This window comes from Platichthys flesus, chromosome 8 (assembly GCF_949316205.1).
Source record: "Platichthys flesus chromosome 8, fPlaFle2.1, whole genome shotgun sequence".
NCBI lineage: Eukaryota > Metazoa > Chordata > Actinopteri > Pleuronectiformes > Pleuronectidae > Platichthys > Platichthys flesus.
The window spans coordinates 5,736,239-5,754,658 of NC_084952.1; the positions used below are offsets into that span (position 1 = coordinate 5,736,239).

Genomic DNA, 18,420 nt, shown 5'->3' on the forward strand with positions numbered 1-18,420 from the left:
CACATATAAGGACATTAGTTGTAGACGTAAATCTCTCTTAGTTTGGTGGTTTGGTTTAATTCTCCTGTCCATTTGCCTGTTTGTTTATTTTTTGTCTTACTAACAAAAGAGGAGAAAACCAATATTGTTGACAGACACCCTGGCATCTATATCCCAGAAATATATTATGGGAAGCAGAGCTTTATGTAAGTCGACGTCATTTAAATATACTTATCTATGACTGGTAACACATGCAACAAATTGAAACGGTAAATGCAATGTAGAAATACTTTATCAGTAGAAAGTCAATGTCTTTCCATGATAATGGTCTTTGACCATTTTAAGAATCAGTCTGTAACTCTTAATGGGTGAAATTTAGTTTTTGCTACATTAGTGCATTAGTACATCAAGTACATTTACAACATGTTGCTGTAAATATGTTCAGGAATCATATAATTTCCTGTTAGTAAATTGACACGTCCCACATTTAGGAGCATGACAATTGTTTGCCACACAAACAGACAAAACAAAAACACACAAACACAAAAATAAGATGTTTTCATGCGTTTGTGTGAGCAAAATATACATTTTCCAAACTTTTTCTTTCAATATCTTACCTGGTTACCTGTATCTCCATTATTTTCTGTCCCTTTCTTTTATTCTTCACTTTTCCTCCCGGTTTTACCGTCACTGTCTCAAAACCTTGTCTTGACCTTTAGTGCTGTCTTAAGAATCTGAGGAGTCAGGATACGTCTGTGTTTCTGAGGTGAGTGGTGACTGGGCCGTGTGTTTATCGACTATTCTTTGACACATAAATGCTTTGTGACAACTCAGAAATAAAGACAAAGTTCCTGTTCAGTCACTCTGACCTGTATGTCAAGTACTTGACAGATAGCAATGTCTCTCCTCTGTGGCAGCTGCAGTGTTCCCTCGATAGACTCTTAATTTCAACACCCACAAACACCCACACACCTTTCATGCTGACATTCTCCGCTCATTTCAGATCTATATTTAATCCAGGGTATTATCTTCTGATCTCTCTTCTTCCCTCATCACTGCTTCATCTCTACTCCGCTCAACTTTCTCTCTCTCTATGGAAAATATTTTTGATGAGGCTGCCCTCATGTTCTGGAAAAAGTGGGGGCAGTGGTCTCTAGGGTTGCACTCCGGGCAAGGGATGGATTAATGGAAGGAACTGAGAATCGGCGGGCAGAGATGGTCGGGGGAGAGCGAGCACACGTGGGGGAACTGAAAGTGTCACCTCTTGTGAAATATTTATTGATTGTTCCGTCCGGCTGAAAACGCAATATCAGACCCCCAGAGGGAGAGGTCGGCCAGAGGATGACATTTAGACACTTTATCAAACACTTCAATTTGCCTCAATTTCTGTTTGTCGTTCCTCACCGTTACAACCATCATACCATCCTGGCATGACTGTTGTGTCTCATGTTACAAATAAGCAGCTTCGTACCTCTTCCAGGTCCTGAAGGTGAATCCCCTTGTGACACTTTTCTCCTGCTATTTATAGTAGCAAACAGGCAGACAACCAAAGCAGTGCACTCCAGACTGTGAGGAAAAAATGTTCATGTAAGTTCATGTCATGTCCCTGTGATGAGGCGAGTGAGTAACAAAATCCAGGTCACAATCTCTGGCAGACTAAACTTAGTCAGAGACTTGTCTTCAGATCTTCCATTTCTAAAACCCCATGGTTTTAAAGTGCAGCAAATCAATGAACACATTTTGGCCACACTTCAGACATCTTTACATAAACTTAAAAAAGAAGGGTGTTTAAAATAGAGACATTCCAACGCTCCAACACACATTATACTGTTGTTCTGACACATGAGCACTCAGTTGTCATCATTGCAGGACTATGTCGGTTTGTTGGTTCAGATCACATTTCACTTCAATCTACACACCTGGAAGTTTTGTGAGTGAATGAATCTAATCTACCCCAAGAATCTGTTTACCCGGTTCTCCTCTTGGTTTCCCTTTGGTGTTGTAGTTCAGGTGCAGCGGTGTGGTGCCCTGTAACATATTGTGCTCATCCATCACATGAGTATGTTGAATCTAAAATGACCTAAACATAGACATAAATACAGTATATAGGTCAGTACAGGAGTATCAGCTGTTCACATTTAGTGTTTTGACCCAGTTCACGAATGTATCACTAACGGTTTCTTATTCTAGCACTGACACCACAGGAAACATGATTTTTAACACAAACCGTTTTCTACTTCGCAAAACGTTCTATAGTGAAGTAGCACTCAATATTCCCAATTCTTTTCTATAATTTAAAAATGTCTATGCACACAGGAAGTGATTCATCAACATACATAATCAGAGCAATAAGTAATGAAAAAAAGCTAAGTTTAATAAAAGAGTAAAAGCCTGGAGCTGTGTTTTTAAAATGTAATGAGATAAGGGTTGATTTTTACGTGACAGTGATTTTCATTTGACAGCTGTCCTTGAATGCACCATGAACAGCCTTGCTTTGATTGCAGCGGCACAGAACTACGTCTGCACTGTGCATTACCATAGAATGCACTGCATATCAACAGGCCATTTAACATGATACAACATATCTCAAGAAAGATATGCATATCATCAGATGGCCCAAAAAATCATTCATGCAATCATAATTGATAAATACATCTCTGTAACCGTGGGAGTCCTCAGTAGTTAATGTTTTAGTAGAACTCCTCTCGCTCTCTCTTCCCCTCAGTTTGTCCTACTTAACGTCGTGCTTCCCTCCAGCCCTCACCCCTCGCTGCCCGATTGTGTCGAGGTCCTGCCGCAAGCACTTGGCACAAGGTGTAATATGATATAGCAGCTGACCTAGATAACACCATTCTCCATGTGCTTTCAGTTCTCACTCTCAGTTCTGGAACAGCTGTCCAGTGTGGCTTTCTAATGAGGACTCGCATTCTCAAATAATCAAAGAAAAGTATTTACTATGATTATTTTATCACAATGCTCCTGCAGCTGCTGCTGCTGAAGCCTTTTTATTTTGACACCTTGCCGCTGTAGTTAATTTGTGTTTATCAAGATAAAGCTTTTAATAAATCCCCTTAAAATACCAGAGAGGGTGAATTAACTCCAAAGTGTTGCCACAGCAGTCCTAATTAATTGTGACCAAAGTTGCACAACATTTATTCTTAACTAATCCTCTTTATACTCTTGAGGAAATTGGTGGAATGTCAGTTCAGTAGAGTGTATCCCAGACAGAAAACGTAATACAGTTTAAAATTCAACTGTTTTAGGAAGTCATGGATTAATGAATTATTTAACTAATCGGTCACTTTCAAGAAAAGTTTATATAAATTTCCCTCAATTGTACTTATGTTCTTATTTTACCACTATAAGGTCCAAACCTCATGTGTCCAGTCAGTCGTTGACCACTGTTTAATATCAGTTCACAAGGTACATTAAATCACTTCTGAATTTTAATAAGGAAAAGGTCGAAATTATAAAGGTATAATTCTAACTAGATCCCAGAGGCCAAAGTTATGTCTTCAAATTGAATCCTTCAATGATATTTAAACTAGTCTCTTACATATCTGTTAATTAATTAAATTAAAACATCAAATTTACTGGAACAAGAAGAATGTTCAGCTTTTGCCTGGTAATTGAGTTAAATAAGGAATCAATTGTGAAATGTTTTGCCAGTTTCGATTAATCAACTGATTTATTGATATTTCAGTAATCAGTTAACTAATCCTCTCATTTGAAACAGAACCCACAATGCTTTAACATAACTACCAACAAACTACATAAAAGTACAACATTTTTTTGTTTTGGTTTTATATATTTTTATATATATTTTATATGATAGGGAGCCATTATAAAAGGTTTCTGAGCTTGATATATAAGTGTGTGTTGTGGTGCTTAGGTGCATCTCTTGTGTGTGTGTGTGTCACAGACCACTGGGTTGGCTGTAATAATTGCTGAGTTTATGGTCAACACTGAGCGGACCAGAAAAATGAAAGACCTCCCACTTTCTGCTTAATGATTGGCCCACAGAATCCATTCCCTCTTTCTGATTGGCTCTCAATTTCAGCCCCTCCCTTCCCATTGGTCCCCTTGGGCTTGTTGCCTGGTTGCATCAGGAGCTCGTGTATTTGAGCAGGGCTCTGGATGTTTACTGCAGCACTTTTACACAGTGCACAGTGAGACAACCTTACTCACACACATACACATACACACGCACACACTGACAAGCCCACAGGATGCCCCGAGGCGATTCCCTGGCTCTTCTGCTTTGACCTGCTGAAGCTGACTCCTCAAAGTGCTCAACTGGGATAACCTACACGCTGGATGCAAGGCAGACCTGCAGATCGGACAGATACGGAGAGAGACAAAATCTGCACAGAGGAGGGACTCAGAGGAAAACAGAGCTAGTTATCGTGCCGAGTTTTGTAAAAAAAAAAGTCCCTCTAACGTCCCTGCTGGGAAATAACATCAGACTGGACTTCAGGAACCTGCGTCTTGGCTTGTCGATGCCACTGGGAAAATAGGAAGAGACAGACCTCAACCCTGACTCACTGACAGGTCGGATCCATCCTGGTTTAAAAAAACTCAAAAGGACAAATCAGAGTGAGAGAAAAGACAGCTGGAAGATGAGAATGGCCTGTGACATTCGGCTGAAGAGGTAAACACCAGAGTTACGTAACTCCTGTGGTCTGACTGGAATGAATTATTGGATGGTTGGAGGAAAAATCTGTGTTTGATAGATGAATGAATGAATTGTCAATAGTGTGAGAATTGAACAAAAACTCTGAATTTGCAACAAATTGAATGATGTGGAGAGGCAGAGGAAATTCAGAAGAATATATATATTTGTGAATGAGGGCATGTATCTGGAATCGAGAGATTTGAAGCCTTCTGCTTCTTTATGGTGAATGGAAAAATAGAGGGAAGCGAGGATGGGTTTTGTGTCTTGCTCATTGCATCGCTACCAGGGAGAGATCAAAGAGAACAAAGACCTTTGTCTTTCACGAGAATAGAAATGGAACCGGTGAAGATGAAGAAAAAGGGGAATTACAGCTGATGTGTTATTCAGCCTTAGCATATAGGGATATATAAGAAGAGGGGGCTGAGAATGTGTCAGCATTGTATTGCACAGAGGGGACAAAGAAGGCAGTTGTCCTAGTAACAAATCTTTTTGTCATGTTAGAGCTTTATTAAGCAAATCCATGACTTTAATATAACTGACATAGGAGCCTTCATAAGTGAAGAAAATGAATTAAATTAAATGGGAAACAATTGGGAATTTCATTGAAATCAATTAAAAAACGATGGATAATTTCCCTTCTGTTTCTGTTGCACGAATATGGAGCAGTGCTGCAACAATTGGCAAAACAATTGATTGGTTGTCTGACAGAAAGTTTATTTTCCCCTTTCAAGGCATAAAGATGTCAGATGTAATGATTTTGTGTAGAGGTTGGGCTTGAGAAGAACAATCTGGACTGGATCTGTCTAAAGAGATACTAAAGTGGCGTTAGCCTTGACAGATTATGTATGTGGTCTCGGGGCATCCCTTGAGTTTATATATTTTATATACATAACACAGGCGCGTTCGGGGTTCCAGTTACTCAAACGTGAGGATTAGCTGAAAGTTAAGTGTCAGTGGAGAGAGACTTTACTACATTTGGGTTTTTGATTCTTGGTCAAAACAAGACATTTCAAATGCCACTTTATGGGGAAATTATTATGAGCTCTTCTGTCTTTTCTAAGTTGTGAAGGACATTTGATTGACTAAACATTTCAATGAATTATTCAAAATAGTGATTCACTCATTGTTTATTATAATAATCTTTGGTTGCACCCTATTTTGAACTTTTGTGTGTAACAGGTTGTGAAAACAATTCACCGCTGTGACTGGAACTTTAACGTGACTCCAGAAACACACACTGTTTATTTATATAACTCGTAAAGTCACACACATACTCAAACTGTGCTGACAAATATAAACAGTTTTAGTACAAGCTGTCAGCAGTCGTGTATCTTCTCCCTTTGAATCATAATGGGGGGTGGAGGTGGGGTTGCCTAAGATTTGTTGAGTCACTTAAACAAAAGAGATCATTAATCTCAGCAGGCAAAATGTCTGCAGGACAATTAAGAGAAAACAGATGAAACAACACTGTGTTGGCCATTTAAAGTCCTGAGTGCAAAGCAGCTGATGTAAACAAACCAGTGAGCAAGTATCCAGGCAAAGCCCCATGTTCCAGTTTGTTTATATGTAAACGTGTTGTAAGAGTCTGTGAGAGTTTCTCAGCCCTCACATGAAGGATGAAGGACTTTTCTATAAACGTTTACTGATTCAGAGAAGAGCTATTTGTGACGTGCAAAATGATGCATGTTATTTTTTTTTGCGTGCTTGTGTTAGTGTTTGTATGAATTGCGATGGGTTTGTCTGTTTTGTAGTGTGTGTGTCTGAGGGAACGAGGGATTTACAGAAGCATACCGTGTCGTATAGTTATAGTTATATATAATATATATATTTTTATAAATATATTATATACTATTAACGTATTATATACATATGTTTATCAGACTGGGGTCTTTTTGTGTGCTGTGTGTGCCGTGTAGACTGCAGTGTTCTTTACCTCCCAGGCAGAACACAGCAGAGGCAGGTTTGCTGACAACAGCACCTCTGCAGAATCACCAACCTCAAACTCACCTATCTTTTTTTCACACACAAACACACACACACACACACACACTGTATGATTTTGTTCCAGCAGACTAAAACAAACAGTCACTCTCAGATGTTGTTTATTTGTTTTGTGATTCGGTCACAGACACGCGTCTTACCTCTGCAGTGTATATATACTCTTGGCTGTGTGTAGCTGATACTCCTGGCCTGTATTTGTAATCTACAGACGGACAGCAACACCATCATTGTTGATTGAATAAAGATCTGACGTATTTAGAGGCAGAAGCTACACCTTGACCTCTCTCTCCTAATTATGCGTGATCATTTTGTGTAGTGACAGGGTGAATTATCCTGCTGAAAAAGCCCACTGCTAAATGACTAACACACCCCCTCCACTGGCTTGTCTCCTACCGACATCTTAACATCTCAAGAGATCACATTTACTAGAGGACTGTTATATAAGACTGTATTAGTTATAGCTAGTTGTCTAATTAACTGACAACTGAATATATCACGCAGTGCAAACACAATCCTATTAAAACAAGGTTCATGACCTTGTACAAGCATTTTACGGTTCTATTGTATAAAATCCTCATATTTTCAAATTCATAGAGCTACAAAAAGTTTTCAAAACAGGATCATTGAGATGAAATTTGCTACACAAACAGATTTGTAAAGAGGGAAACCGAACTTAATCGGCCCCAAATTGAGACAAGCACAGATCATTGAGTGACGTGTATCAATGTTTTTTATTACAGTATTTTTATAAATGTCTTTTATTCATCAAATTGGAACCATAAATGTGTTACTCGGCTGTCAGGTGATGTTAATAGCAAACTAATAATGATTTATGTGTTAAATCTCATATCAATGCCGTGGGCAGCTGTATTAGTCTGTGGGGTCAGTTATCAGTCATCACTTGCTAAATAAAATCTTGACCAACCGTCTGCAGCTGTGGGACATTTAAGAAAACTTAAGTAGCAGTCTACTTTGGTCTCCTTCAAAGATTTCCCAATATCACTATAAACACATCTTGCTAAAGGTGTGACTCCCAAGAGACGTCATGGAGGTCTTATCTCTGTGTCTAGGTACTTCTGCTGCTCTGCCTGCAGGAGCTGATCTAAAACAAACTTGTTTGAGAACTTCTGAAAGCCTTTATTTGCCACCCAGTCCTCCCAATGCACCCTGTTACATGGGGCAGCTTTAAAGGTTAAAATGTTTTTTTAATTAATGTTCAGAACACACTGTGTTGTTGATAAATAAAGTGGAATGTATTGGCTACATATGTATCCAACATGGATTTTGATTGAAATCAATCTTCATTGTTAATCGTATGATATATTTTTTACACAGTTTTGTTATGAAGAAGCAGTGTTCTTCATAACCGTAAATATTTGGACACTGATGTGTTGTTTGCCTGAAACGAAAGTGCTGAGTAAGACGCTGTTCTCCCCCGGTCATGATGCCGTAAAGCATGATGCTGGTACGTCTGCTCCACTGCTCGAAACATTCCATCCTGAGAGATTATAAAACCCTCTTCAAAACCACTCTCTACACCAGGGACCCAGAACTTTCCATGATCTCATTTGCCCTCCGTAGTTTCCCTATCAGGGAAGAAATACAGTACTCTGATGGGCTCGATAGAGCGTGTCCTCTGTGGTCCTTAAGGTCTTTACTGACACTGATAGAGATGCTATCATGGCTACTTAGAGAGCTGGAGGAGGGCAAGAACAACCCAAAGGGCCCAACAGTGGTTTTAGTTCAAATCCTTGGGGGCTCAGTGGTGTAAGATCAGATATTATCGTCGCTGCTTAAGGCCCATGCAGATTATGTAACTTCCTTGAGGGTCCTATCAAGGGTCTATTGTTAATATTACAGCCACAGAGAGTGGTCCCTCATTGTACAACTCAGCAGGTTATCCCGCCGTCAGACGTTATCTGGGCCTTCGAGGAGACAGTCTCTGCTGTTTGGAGCCTGTGGGGTGTGTTACTGTTTAATGTTGACTAACATGAAAAGAAAACAGACGAGGAGCTTGAATGACAAAGAGTCCAATGTTAATGCAGTCTGAATAATCACTGGTTCAAAGATGTGAGATGCTGGAGAGGAAGAAATGATTTACTGTAGATGCTATTTCAACATTCTCCAATTTATTTGACTGGAGCGAGGAGAGACAACCAAAGAAACACTACAGCACAACAAACCCTTTTTTTCTCTCTCTCACACACACACACACACACACACACACACACACACACACACACACACACACACGGATGACCAAGCAATAATAGCATCAGACTGAGATGTTTCTTACATTCAAAGTCAGTAACAAGCCAGGGAGGACAAGAGGAGATAAAAGAGGAAAGAAAAATGAGAGATAAGATAGAGAAGGGAGAGCTTGAGAAAAAGATAACTAAGTAGAGATAATACGAATGCATTTCTGTACAAATTGTGATGGGGTGGAATAAGAGGAAGGAAAACAAATCAAATTCAAACAAATCATGAGGGAAGGAAGGGATCTTAATGGAGAGATAAAGGAGAACAGATAGGTGTGAAGAGTAACCAAAAAAGAGCTGAAGAGCAGTTGAAGGAAACAAGTAAAGGAATATGAATAAAGGATAGATAAAGAAGAATACAGATGAAGGGTGATATCTATTCCTTTCTGTCGTTAATAATTCACTCTGTATTGATCGACCTGAAGACTTTCTGCAGCATTAGGAGCCAATGTGTGTGTGGTTGTGTTAAAGAGCACACACACACACATACACACACACACACACACACACACACACACACACACACACAAGCTTGCATAACCTCAGTTGTTTTTCAGATAAGATGAATTTGACCGCTGAGTCTCACACACGCACATACATACATACATACTCACACCGCTTATATGAGTTTCGAATGACCTTGTGTTTGTTTGTGTGCGTGTGTGTGTGTAGGGGTGTTATATAAATCTAGATTCCTGGCGTGCCGCTGTCACCGTCACTGAGTGTGCAGGCCAGCGGTTGTGCTGCTGAATCAACGGGCACATCTTGACTTCCTCCTTTCACAAACACACACACACACACACACGTAGCTCTATCTTAGTAAGGACACTCGTTTATATAATAGATGTCCCTAGCCCCTTACCAAACTAAAAGCTTACCCTAACCTAATTCTAACCCTAAACCTAATTCAAGTCTTAACGAGTCAGACAGCAAAGTGAGAAAGTTAGGACAAGTCAAAACGTCTTCACTCTGTAAGGTCTAAGCATAAAATGGTCCTCACTTAGATATAAGTACAGGAACACACTTCCTTGCTTATGTCATTTCAAATCTGTCCCGACACACACGCTTCTATCTGATCAGCAGGGTTTACAGAGCCCTGTAGCCTAAATAACAATCTGCCCACCCAGAGTGGCGCCACTGACAAACTTTGTGCGTGTGTGTGTGTGTGTGCGCGTGCGTGTGTGTGTTTGTCTGTGTCTCCTTGTCCGTTTCATCTCTACAACACTTGATCTACAAGTTGTCTCCAACGTACACACAAGCCTTCCTGGTGAACATCATTATTTTCGTTCTCCTTCCGTTCTGGCTCTTTTGCTGCCCGACCCCCTCCAAGGTCATTTTGTGTGAATATGGGAGGAGAGTTGAGGAGAACATGATGTTCTAACCATGTTGTCCTTATCCCCCCCTCTCTCTCTCTCTCTTTCTTTCTTTCTTTCTCTACAGCTCCCACCTCTCCCCTATATCCATCCTGCCTACTGACTCTGCTGAGTAAGTACACACACAAAGTCATTTTATCTACTCAGGATAATATACGTAGGCTCTTCTTTATGGACACCTCTCAAATATTAGCTGAGAAATCGGACAAGTTATATTTCTGTGACTGAGTGGAATATAAATCGGAAAAAAAGTTGTAATAACCTGTGATTTTTATTCGGACTAGAAAAAATAAATATAATAGAGGGGTAAAAGAGAGACTAGGGTTAATAAATGTGTGAAGAGGCAGATAAAACAACAGCAATGAAGAGGGAAGTGCAGGCAGTGCTGCGAGGTGTTGATAGAAACATAAGAGCTTAAGAGAAAGTAATAAGGAGGAAAGCTGACCTTTTGTTTTCATAATGAAGCTAACCTAAAGCGTGTTACATGGCTTGGTGCTTTCACAGCCTGGGGATATGAACTCAGCCATCACATGACTTGAGCCTTCAGTCTGTTAAAGAGGCAACCTGTAAGGATTGGGCTCCTGGCAAATTAATACTCCAAACAAACAAGAGGGAGCATATAACCTTAAAGCTTCGGTGTTCATCTATATTGTGAGAAATAAAGAAAGGCTTTCCCTGGGCTGTAGTTGGACTGAGCATCAGGTGCCCCCGGACAAATCAGTGGATGGTGGACTGGCGGTCCCATTTTGTAGGACTGGGCTTACTGGTCACTCACAATCAAGTTTAAAAAAATGGCCAAACCTGTATGGATTGAGGAATATTGTTTTCCATGCAGTTTTACTTCTCAATTAGTTAATTTATCAGGAATTTCCTTATATACTGGTTAAACTTACCACAACTTTACACCCAGTCTGCCCAGTCAGAGACACATGGATGAAGTAGTGTTGGCAGGAGTAGAGTGTGAGATAGGAGAGGTCGAGAAAATGTTATAACGTCCTCACAGTGACTCCTCTCATGTTGAACTAAGATAAGATAAGATGTAACTTTATTGATTCCTTGTGGGGGGGAGTTCAACTTGGCACAACAGCACAAAAAGTAGCAGCGCAATGGTAATACTAAAACTAGAGAAGAGACAGAATCCAGAACAAATGAGATAATAATAGAAATATTGTTTACACAATTATTTGCACAATGCTTACATCAGCAGATTTCTATGCCACACAACATACTTTGACATAATATCAAAACTATGAACTCTTCACACTCCGTAGATAATCTTAGTTTAGAATTTTTCCTCACAGACGATACAGACAATAACACAAGATGCTTCTGTGGGTGTTGTGTATGTTTTGCGTATAAGTACGTGGCTGTGTTAGTGGGCGAAGGATGTTCATTGTTAGTGGAGCCTCTTGCAGCGAGAGGCAGAGATGCTGCTGCTTCTGCTGCTGGTGAAAGTGGGCATTAGGTCCAGGGAAATTTGTGTTTGTCTGATATATCCACAACCCAGCACTTTTATGAATTTTTGCCTTAAATGGACATTGTTGTGAAAAACAAACACAGTTATGTTCCAGCTCCAGGGCTTCTTATTTAAAATCCTATAACCCTGTGAGTGACGTTATACCATATACTGGCATCAAGGCCAATTTAAATAAAGAGAAGAGGTGTTACATCATTCAGATAAACAGGAAGCAGTTGGGCGGGACATAAATTAAACCTGATGAAGTAATGAAGTGCAGTCAAACAAGAAGCACTGATGTGATCCAGTAAATTAAATTAAGCAAACTAAATCAAATCTGACTAGATCCTGTGGATCAACTGTATCAAGTCCGTGCAGCAGAGATCAGAGTGTGGCTGCTGATTCTACCTTTTATAGACCGTAGCGTCCTCTCCCTCCTCCGGCCCACCTCTACTTTAATCGTTACGAACCCTTTTAGAAAACGAATCAATATAAGGACTTGTTTAATATCCCAGAATGGAAAAGAAACCATTTCAGTTCTTATAAAACTGTAGAAATCTTTAATAAATCATTGACCGTTAGTTTAATCTCTGCTCATGTATAAAACCCTAATGAGCAGTTGCCCCTTATTGAGACTAGACTAGTGGAGGACTTCATTCATTAAAAGTGGATGATGTCAGATGGGATTGTGTGAGGAGGATTACATGAGATGAACGTTTTAACCTGCCTAATTTTGGGCTTCTGTCAAACCTCCCTCTGAAATCAATGAGTGAGAAATACACAGAGTTCATTGAATTCAATATAACTGAGCACATAATTCAACGTGTGAAAGGTTCAGCAGCTGGGCTTAATGGAGAGATTAGTTCATCCTTATTTAATTTAGTGATTCAAACTAAAGTGTGATACTTTTTTCTGATCAGCTGTGGGTAGTTTTATCAGTTTTTGTTTAGTTTACTTTGTTCCTTAATATGTATAATGTATGTGATACAAACATAATGCAGATTCAAATACCATATACAGTAAAAATGCAGTACCCCTACTATTCTTAGAAAATCAATGAATAAATAGTTTTGTGTGTATTCCCAGGATAATTCAGCGAACCATCAGAGCTGCAGTGGAGCAGCATTTCTTTGACCTGAAAACCTCCATCGACCACGGCCTCAGCAACTATGACAACCAGGGGTGAGAGTGCACACACAGAAATACACAATACAATATAGACACACACATACATAAAAAACACAAGCACTTAACTCAAGTATAAGCGCTTGAATCAAGCAGTTACTGGCACACTTCTTAAACACCTTTTGCAAAACTTCTGATTGTAGCTGGGAACAAAAACATGCTACACACATTCCTCAGGGGCTGAAAGAGGCATCACATGACTTTAAAGAAAAATATTTGACATGGTGAACATTGTGGACAAAGGCTCAGAGACCAACCAGAGAGCTCGAGTTACCAGTAAACATGTTGTCAGCAGGGATGTTGATAAGCAAACTTCATATGTCGAGGGGAGCAGCTGTTCGTGACCGTCACCTCCAAGACAAAACAAGAACTTGAGGAGTTTCCAGCCTCAAGGAGACATGACACCATAAAGGTTTTACACTGCTTGCTAAAATAGGCAGCTTCCTCAGCTTCCACAGCTTCCTCCCAGCCTGCAGAGCAAATTTCTAAAAATATTACAGTAAAGTTGAGTAAACGTTAGTGGCACCTCGAGCTCCTGGTAAAAATATTTATTAACAACTAACACCAAAAGAACCCTAACAGAGAGAATCTAACTGCATCTCTCATAATCCTGTGCTACTTCTTTAATGTAGTTCGGTATTGAAATACTCAGGGTTCCCAAAATTCATATATTGTGTGTTTATGTTGTAAGCTGGTATTTAACATTGGGGTCCTTTCATTAACTTTCAGAATTTTATTTTTCAGGATGAGTCCCAGTGAGCCTTCAATCGAGGGCTGCCATGGAGATGAGGAGCAACAAACGGACCCCGAGGACACTCCCTGTGACACCAAAGGGGAAACCCCACTCAAAGATCACGAGCAACACATGCAACAAAGCCAGACGGACACACAGGTTTGTGGGGGGCACGCAAACACACACACACACACATATACATAAACAGTATTTATACCTCACATATAACAGCATGTGCAGGGGTTTAAGCCAGGTAGTGTTTCAAGAGACTTTAAGGACCCCAGGTAAAATGGATTTAGGGGTAGAGCCCCGCAAAAAAACACATGAATGGGAAACTGGATAGACATTCTAATAACTAAAAAAGGTTGGTGGCATGTGGCCTTGTTAGGGGGGTTTCTGACCATGGTCTCATTGCAGTCCCCTATGCAAGGCCATGCAAAATTCTCTCAGAATTGTTGTTATGGGTATTTTTTTTCTTTCTTGCGATGCCAGTGGTTTTAGTTTTCATCCTATGAGACATGAATATACAAACACACAAGCAGAAACAGCACAGAATCCCCAGATACTCCATATTCGTGTTAATTAAACTATGGTAAAAGCGTAACTTTCTCCCCTGTGAACAGAGATTGAAAATGAAAACATTGGAGAGTTTACTCCACATGTATCAGATATCTCTAAAAAGAAAACAGCAGAGCGCAGACCTAGCGTCGCTGTGTGGGCTGGCAGCCTATTTCCCATAACTGACCTCCTTCCTGTCTCTGGTGTGTGTTGGTTAATTCCAAGGCTGAATGTTTGATATTATCAGAACAGTCCATCTTTGTTCTGCACTGATTTGCTGCAAAAGCACGGACTCTCCCGGGGAAGCGTGCTGCCTGTTGCCCTGTTTCAAACGCACGCAGATCTTCAATGAAAACACGGATACACCCTGTTTTGTTCTAGTCAATGTGCAGTCAGAAGGCCAAGACTTCCACCTTCTTTATCTTAATGATTCCCAAGGAGGAACAAAGGTTTAAACATTAGTGTTATAAGTATAATTAAAATCATCAACTCCAAACACTCATCTTCTTGTGATCTAAGATTGTTGAAACTCCATAGCAGGGTATAATATTCAGAGACTAAGGTGTTGGTTAACTTGAGTATCTAAGGCAGCTTTATTTATGTAGCGTATTTCATACTCAGGACCAAAACAAAAATAAAAACACAATAAAAACAATTATGTAAAAACATGATACAAATTAAATTTATCTGTTTGTCCTTGAACACGAAAAGATTAGAAGTTTAAATTCTAGCTGTTGATTTCTCTCAGGATTCACGTGATTCTGACACTTCCCCGGTGAAGAGCTCGAGAATGGACATGGAGGCCGACGCTGTCATAGATGCTGAGAACAACTTCAACACTGCCAGGTGAGTGTTGATTAGGCTCTATATATAAGAAACTATTAGTTTAAAACCTCAAGGAACACATGGTGAGGTACCTACTGTAGATGTGGGTTATATGTAGTGATGTGGAGACATGACTTCCTTGCACTGATCATGCACTGATCACTTGACATGTCATGTTTATTAATCACTTGGACACGCTTCCTCAGCCGGAGCACATTATATGCTGCGTTTGACACAGATCTTTATTTACTCCATCTCTCTCACATGTGTGACATTAGCTCGTCCTGCATGGTCGTGCAGACACATCACACGTTGTGCCAGCGTTTCCCACAGGGGGGGGTAGTTACTTGAGGTGGAAGGTTGGGCGGGTAATGACCCAAGCAGAGTTGCGTTAATACAAATCTCATAATGACTGTTTGTCGGTTTGTAGTTGTAGTACAGTAGTAGTGAGTGTGTGCCTGCCACATTATAACATTATTGTTTTTTGTCTGTGATGTCAGGCAGGACAATCAACCCTGTGACTCCATGGACCAGACTGACACTGTAACCTGTGTAAGTTTCCATTTTCATCAGTGTAGGTCTTCAATCTGTGGACACATTTTGGTGCCTCATCTCTCTACCGACTGAACCCTCTTCCATTCTTCCTTCTTCTCTTCTGTTTGATTTTTTTCTTTCTCCATCCACACCTTATTATCTTCAATTAATTGCATCTATTTTCTTCCTTCCATCTTTGATTTGTTTCTTTAATCCCCTAATGGTCTCTCTCTTTCCCAGCAGGACCCGAGCTCCTGCCGCTGTGATCAGAACGCCAACACCAGCGAGACCAACAGGAACCACCTGTCGCCATGCCAACCCAACTCTGGCCTCAGGCCCCACCTCCAACTCTTTCCTGACAACCAATGGGAAGGTAGGAATATCATCGTCTCTACAAGGCCAGCACACTCTGTATTCACACCAAAAACAGATATAAAATACAAACTAAGATATCTATCTATCTAACTCTCTATAAAGGTAAATGTTTTAAAGCTGCATTTAGCTTTTGTGTGTTTATCTAACAATCCGGAATTATTCTTCTGAGCATGGTAAAAAGAACACACTCAAATTGATCATGTGTCTAGTAGATTTAAATATTTAGCTTTTTTACCCAAAATGAATTTATCAGGTTAGTTTTGCTGAATAGAAAGAAAACATGAGCTGTTATTCTCCTTCACTTCTCTGTCACTCAGTTGAATATCTTGTGTGACTGAAGAAATTGACCTAATTGGTTGGCATTTAAAAAACACACACACACACACACTCAAACAAACATGCGCACACTGAATGGAAGTTGGTGAGTTAAGTTGTCAGGAATGACTGACCTCAACACTCCTCTTCTTCTCTGCTGCCCCTCTCTCTCTCTCTCTCTCTCTCACTCTCTCTCTATCTCTCTATCTATCTCTCTCTCCTCCTCTTTCTTCGTCTTCTCCTTCCTCCCCTTTTCCACCTTTTTGTCTTCCTTCCAACAGCATCACCCCCCTCCCATATCAATCTCCCTCCCATAGATTTCTCATGTATGCATCTTCAAAAAGAAGGCCATGGTGAGTAGTTTCACGTCTACCCAAGCACCCAGCAGTCTCCCAATCCCTCCCAACATTCTTTCTATTTGTTTTAACGATGGCTGCTTACTGGTTTGGACAGTGTGTCAATATATCCTCACACTTTTAAACTAACTTGTGAGATATTGATGATGAATAAATCCCTGCATGTAAACCTTCTTCCTTCTTTCAGATTTGATCAGACAGCAGGTTTTACTAACCTACTTGCTGATGTCCCCTCCTGCTGCAGGGCCACTGTGCAGATTGATCAATCTGAAAACATGTTACCTTCCTCCTCTCTGTGCCTCACCCCTGTCTCGTTGTCTCTCGGATCCTCCTTCCTCTCTCTTCTCCTCCACTCAGCTCGTTAGCATAGCTCTGAAATAAGTGAGTGACTCAGCCCGGTTGCTAAAGAAGAGAATTAATGTGGTTGAAAGTCTCATGTCCGACGCTCCCTCCCAGGCTGCTCTTGCTGATGTGTACGCCGCCTACTTTACATGCAACACTCTTTACAGCCAGGGATTTAATTACACTTTTCTCTCCCTTCTACGCGGAGCTTCATACACTTTCTCTGACCTCCCGCTATTTCTGTCCTCGTCTCTCCAGACCCCATCCCGGCTTACAAATCCTGGCAGGATGAGAGCGAGAGCGGAGAAGCACAGCTCTCCCCGCTGGCTGGTCGCATGGTTCCTCTCCCCCTACTGCCCCTGGAGGAGGATGGCGAGGACGAGGAGGAGGGGGAGGTAGGGCAGGACACCTCCCCTTCCTCTTCCCGCTCGCACCCTCACCTTCTTGCTCGACGCTTTCTCGACTTCGGAGCGCACAGTGCCCAGCGCTTCCTCCAGCAAGACTCAGACGCCACCTCGCCCACTAAAGCACAGAGGTAGGATGAAGCACTGAACCTCCAGCGGCGCTTTGAGATTCTGTTTCTGTTATCTTCTTTGTTTCAAGTCAGAGCATTGGTAAGAGTTGTGGTTTAATCATACCTGTGTGTCGTCTCTCAGACCCCGTCGAGCATCATTTGGCTCCAAAGAGGCGATGAGAGGAGGAGGAGATTCAGTGACCCACCAACTCACCAAGAAGCTACAACACCTGAAGAAGAAAATTAAGCAGTTTGACGAGCAGTTTGAGAAAGAGAGGAACTACAAGGTAAAACTATAAGTTTGAAAATCAGACTCTGAGAAATCTCCAACTTTATTCAAGGTAACAGAACATTTCATTGTGGTCTCCACCATCATATCCGCTCTACCTGGGACTTCACCCGTCTTTGTTATGAACACAATCTGCACCTAAGTCGCATCGGGTAGTTTTTCATTGGCATAAGTGGTGACGACAACAACTCCAATGATGCCACGCTGCTTCACTACATCATCAAACTAGGTCTTTTATTATTGTTTTGATTGAGAGACCCCTAGAGGCCGAAATTATGTGTTGCATGTTTAAGTACTAATCAGACCCAAAATGGTTAAAAAGTGAATCATTGATTGGAGGTTAATAGATATAACATGATTTTTTTACAAATACCAAAATCCTGAATTAAACGCCACATCTTACACATTGTCAACCACCACAACCACTGCATCAGATAATCTACACAGACATATATCTTGATAATTGAACACAAGCAAACGTGACCATTCCAGCTAAAAACCAACTCGCTCTGCCCTCCTCTCTCCACAGCCCTCTCATGGAGACAAGGCAGCTAACCCCAAAGTCCTCAAATGGATGACCGACCTCACCAAGATCCGCAGGCAGATTAAAGGTAGATCCTCAGCTCTTCTTCCTGTGAAAAAGTGTGTGTGT

At 40.8% G+C, this 18,420-nt stretch overlaps 1 protein-coding gene across 6 annotated transcripts in view; it reads left to right on the forward strand.

Annotated features, from left to right (window-relative positions):
* The window catches only part of fam13b (family with sequence similarity 13 member B), a 46,254-nt gene that overhangs the window by 18,761 nt on the left and 9,073 nt on the right, over positions 1 to 18,420 (forward strand). For 2 of the 6 annotated variants that reach the window (XM_062394435.1, XM_062394439.1), the window contains exons 7-16: positions 10,354 to 10,398; positions 12,829 to 12,924; positions 13,672 to 13,819; positions 14,967 to 15,064; positions 15,544 to 15,595; positions 15,818 to 15,950; positions 16,549 to 16,620; positions 17,224 to 17,500; positions 17,622 to 17,766; positions 18,298 to 18,379. In XM_062394435.1, coding sequence (XP_062250419.1) covers positions 10,354 to 10,398; positions 12,829 to 12,924; positions 13,672 to 13,819; positions 14,967 to 15,064; positions 15,544 to 15,595; positions 15,818 to 15,950; positions 16,549 to 16,620; positions 17,224 to 17,500; positions 17,622 to 17,766; positions 18,298 to 18,379 — 1,148 coding nt within the window. The remainder of the gene's footprint in view (positions 1 to 10,353; positions 10,399 to 12,828; positions 12,925 to 13,671; positions 13,820 to 14,966; positions 15,065 to 15,543; positions 15,596 to 15,817; positions 15,951 to 16,548; positions 16,621 to 17,223; positions 17,501 to 17,621; positions 17,767 to 18,297; positions 18,380 to 18,420) is intronic. The other 4 variants (XM_062394436.1, XM_062394442.1, XM_062394437.1 and 1 more) reach the window with 3 other exon arrangements.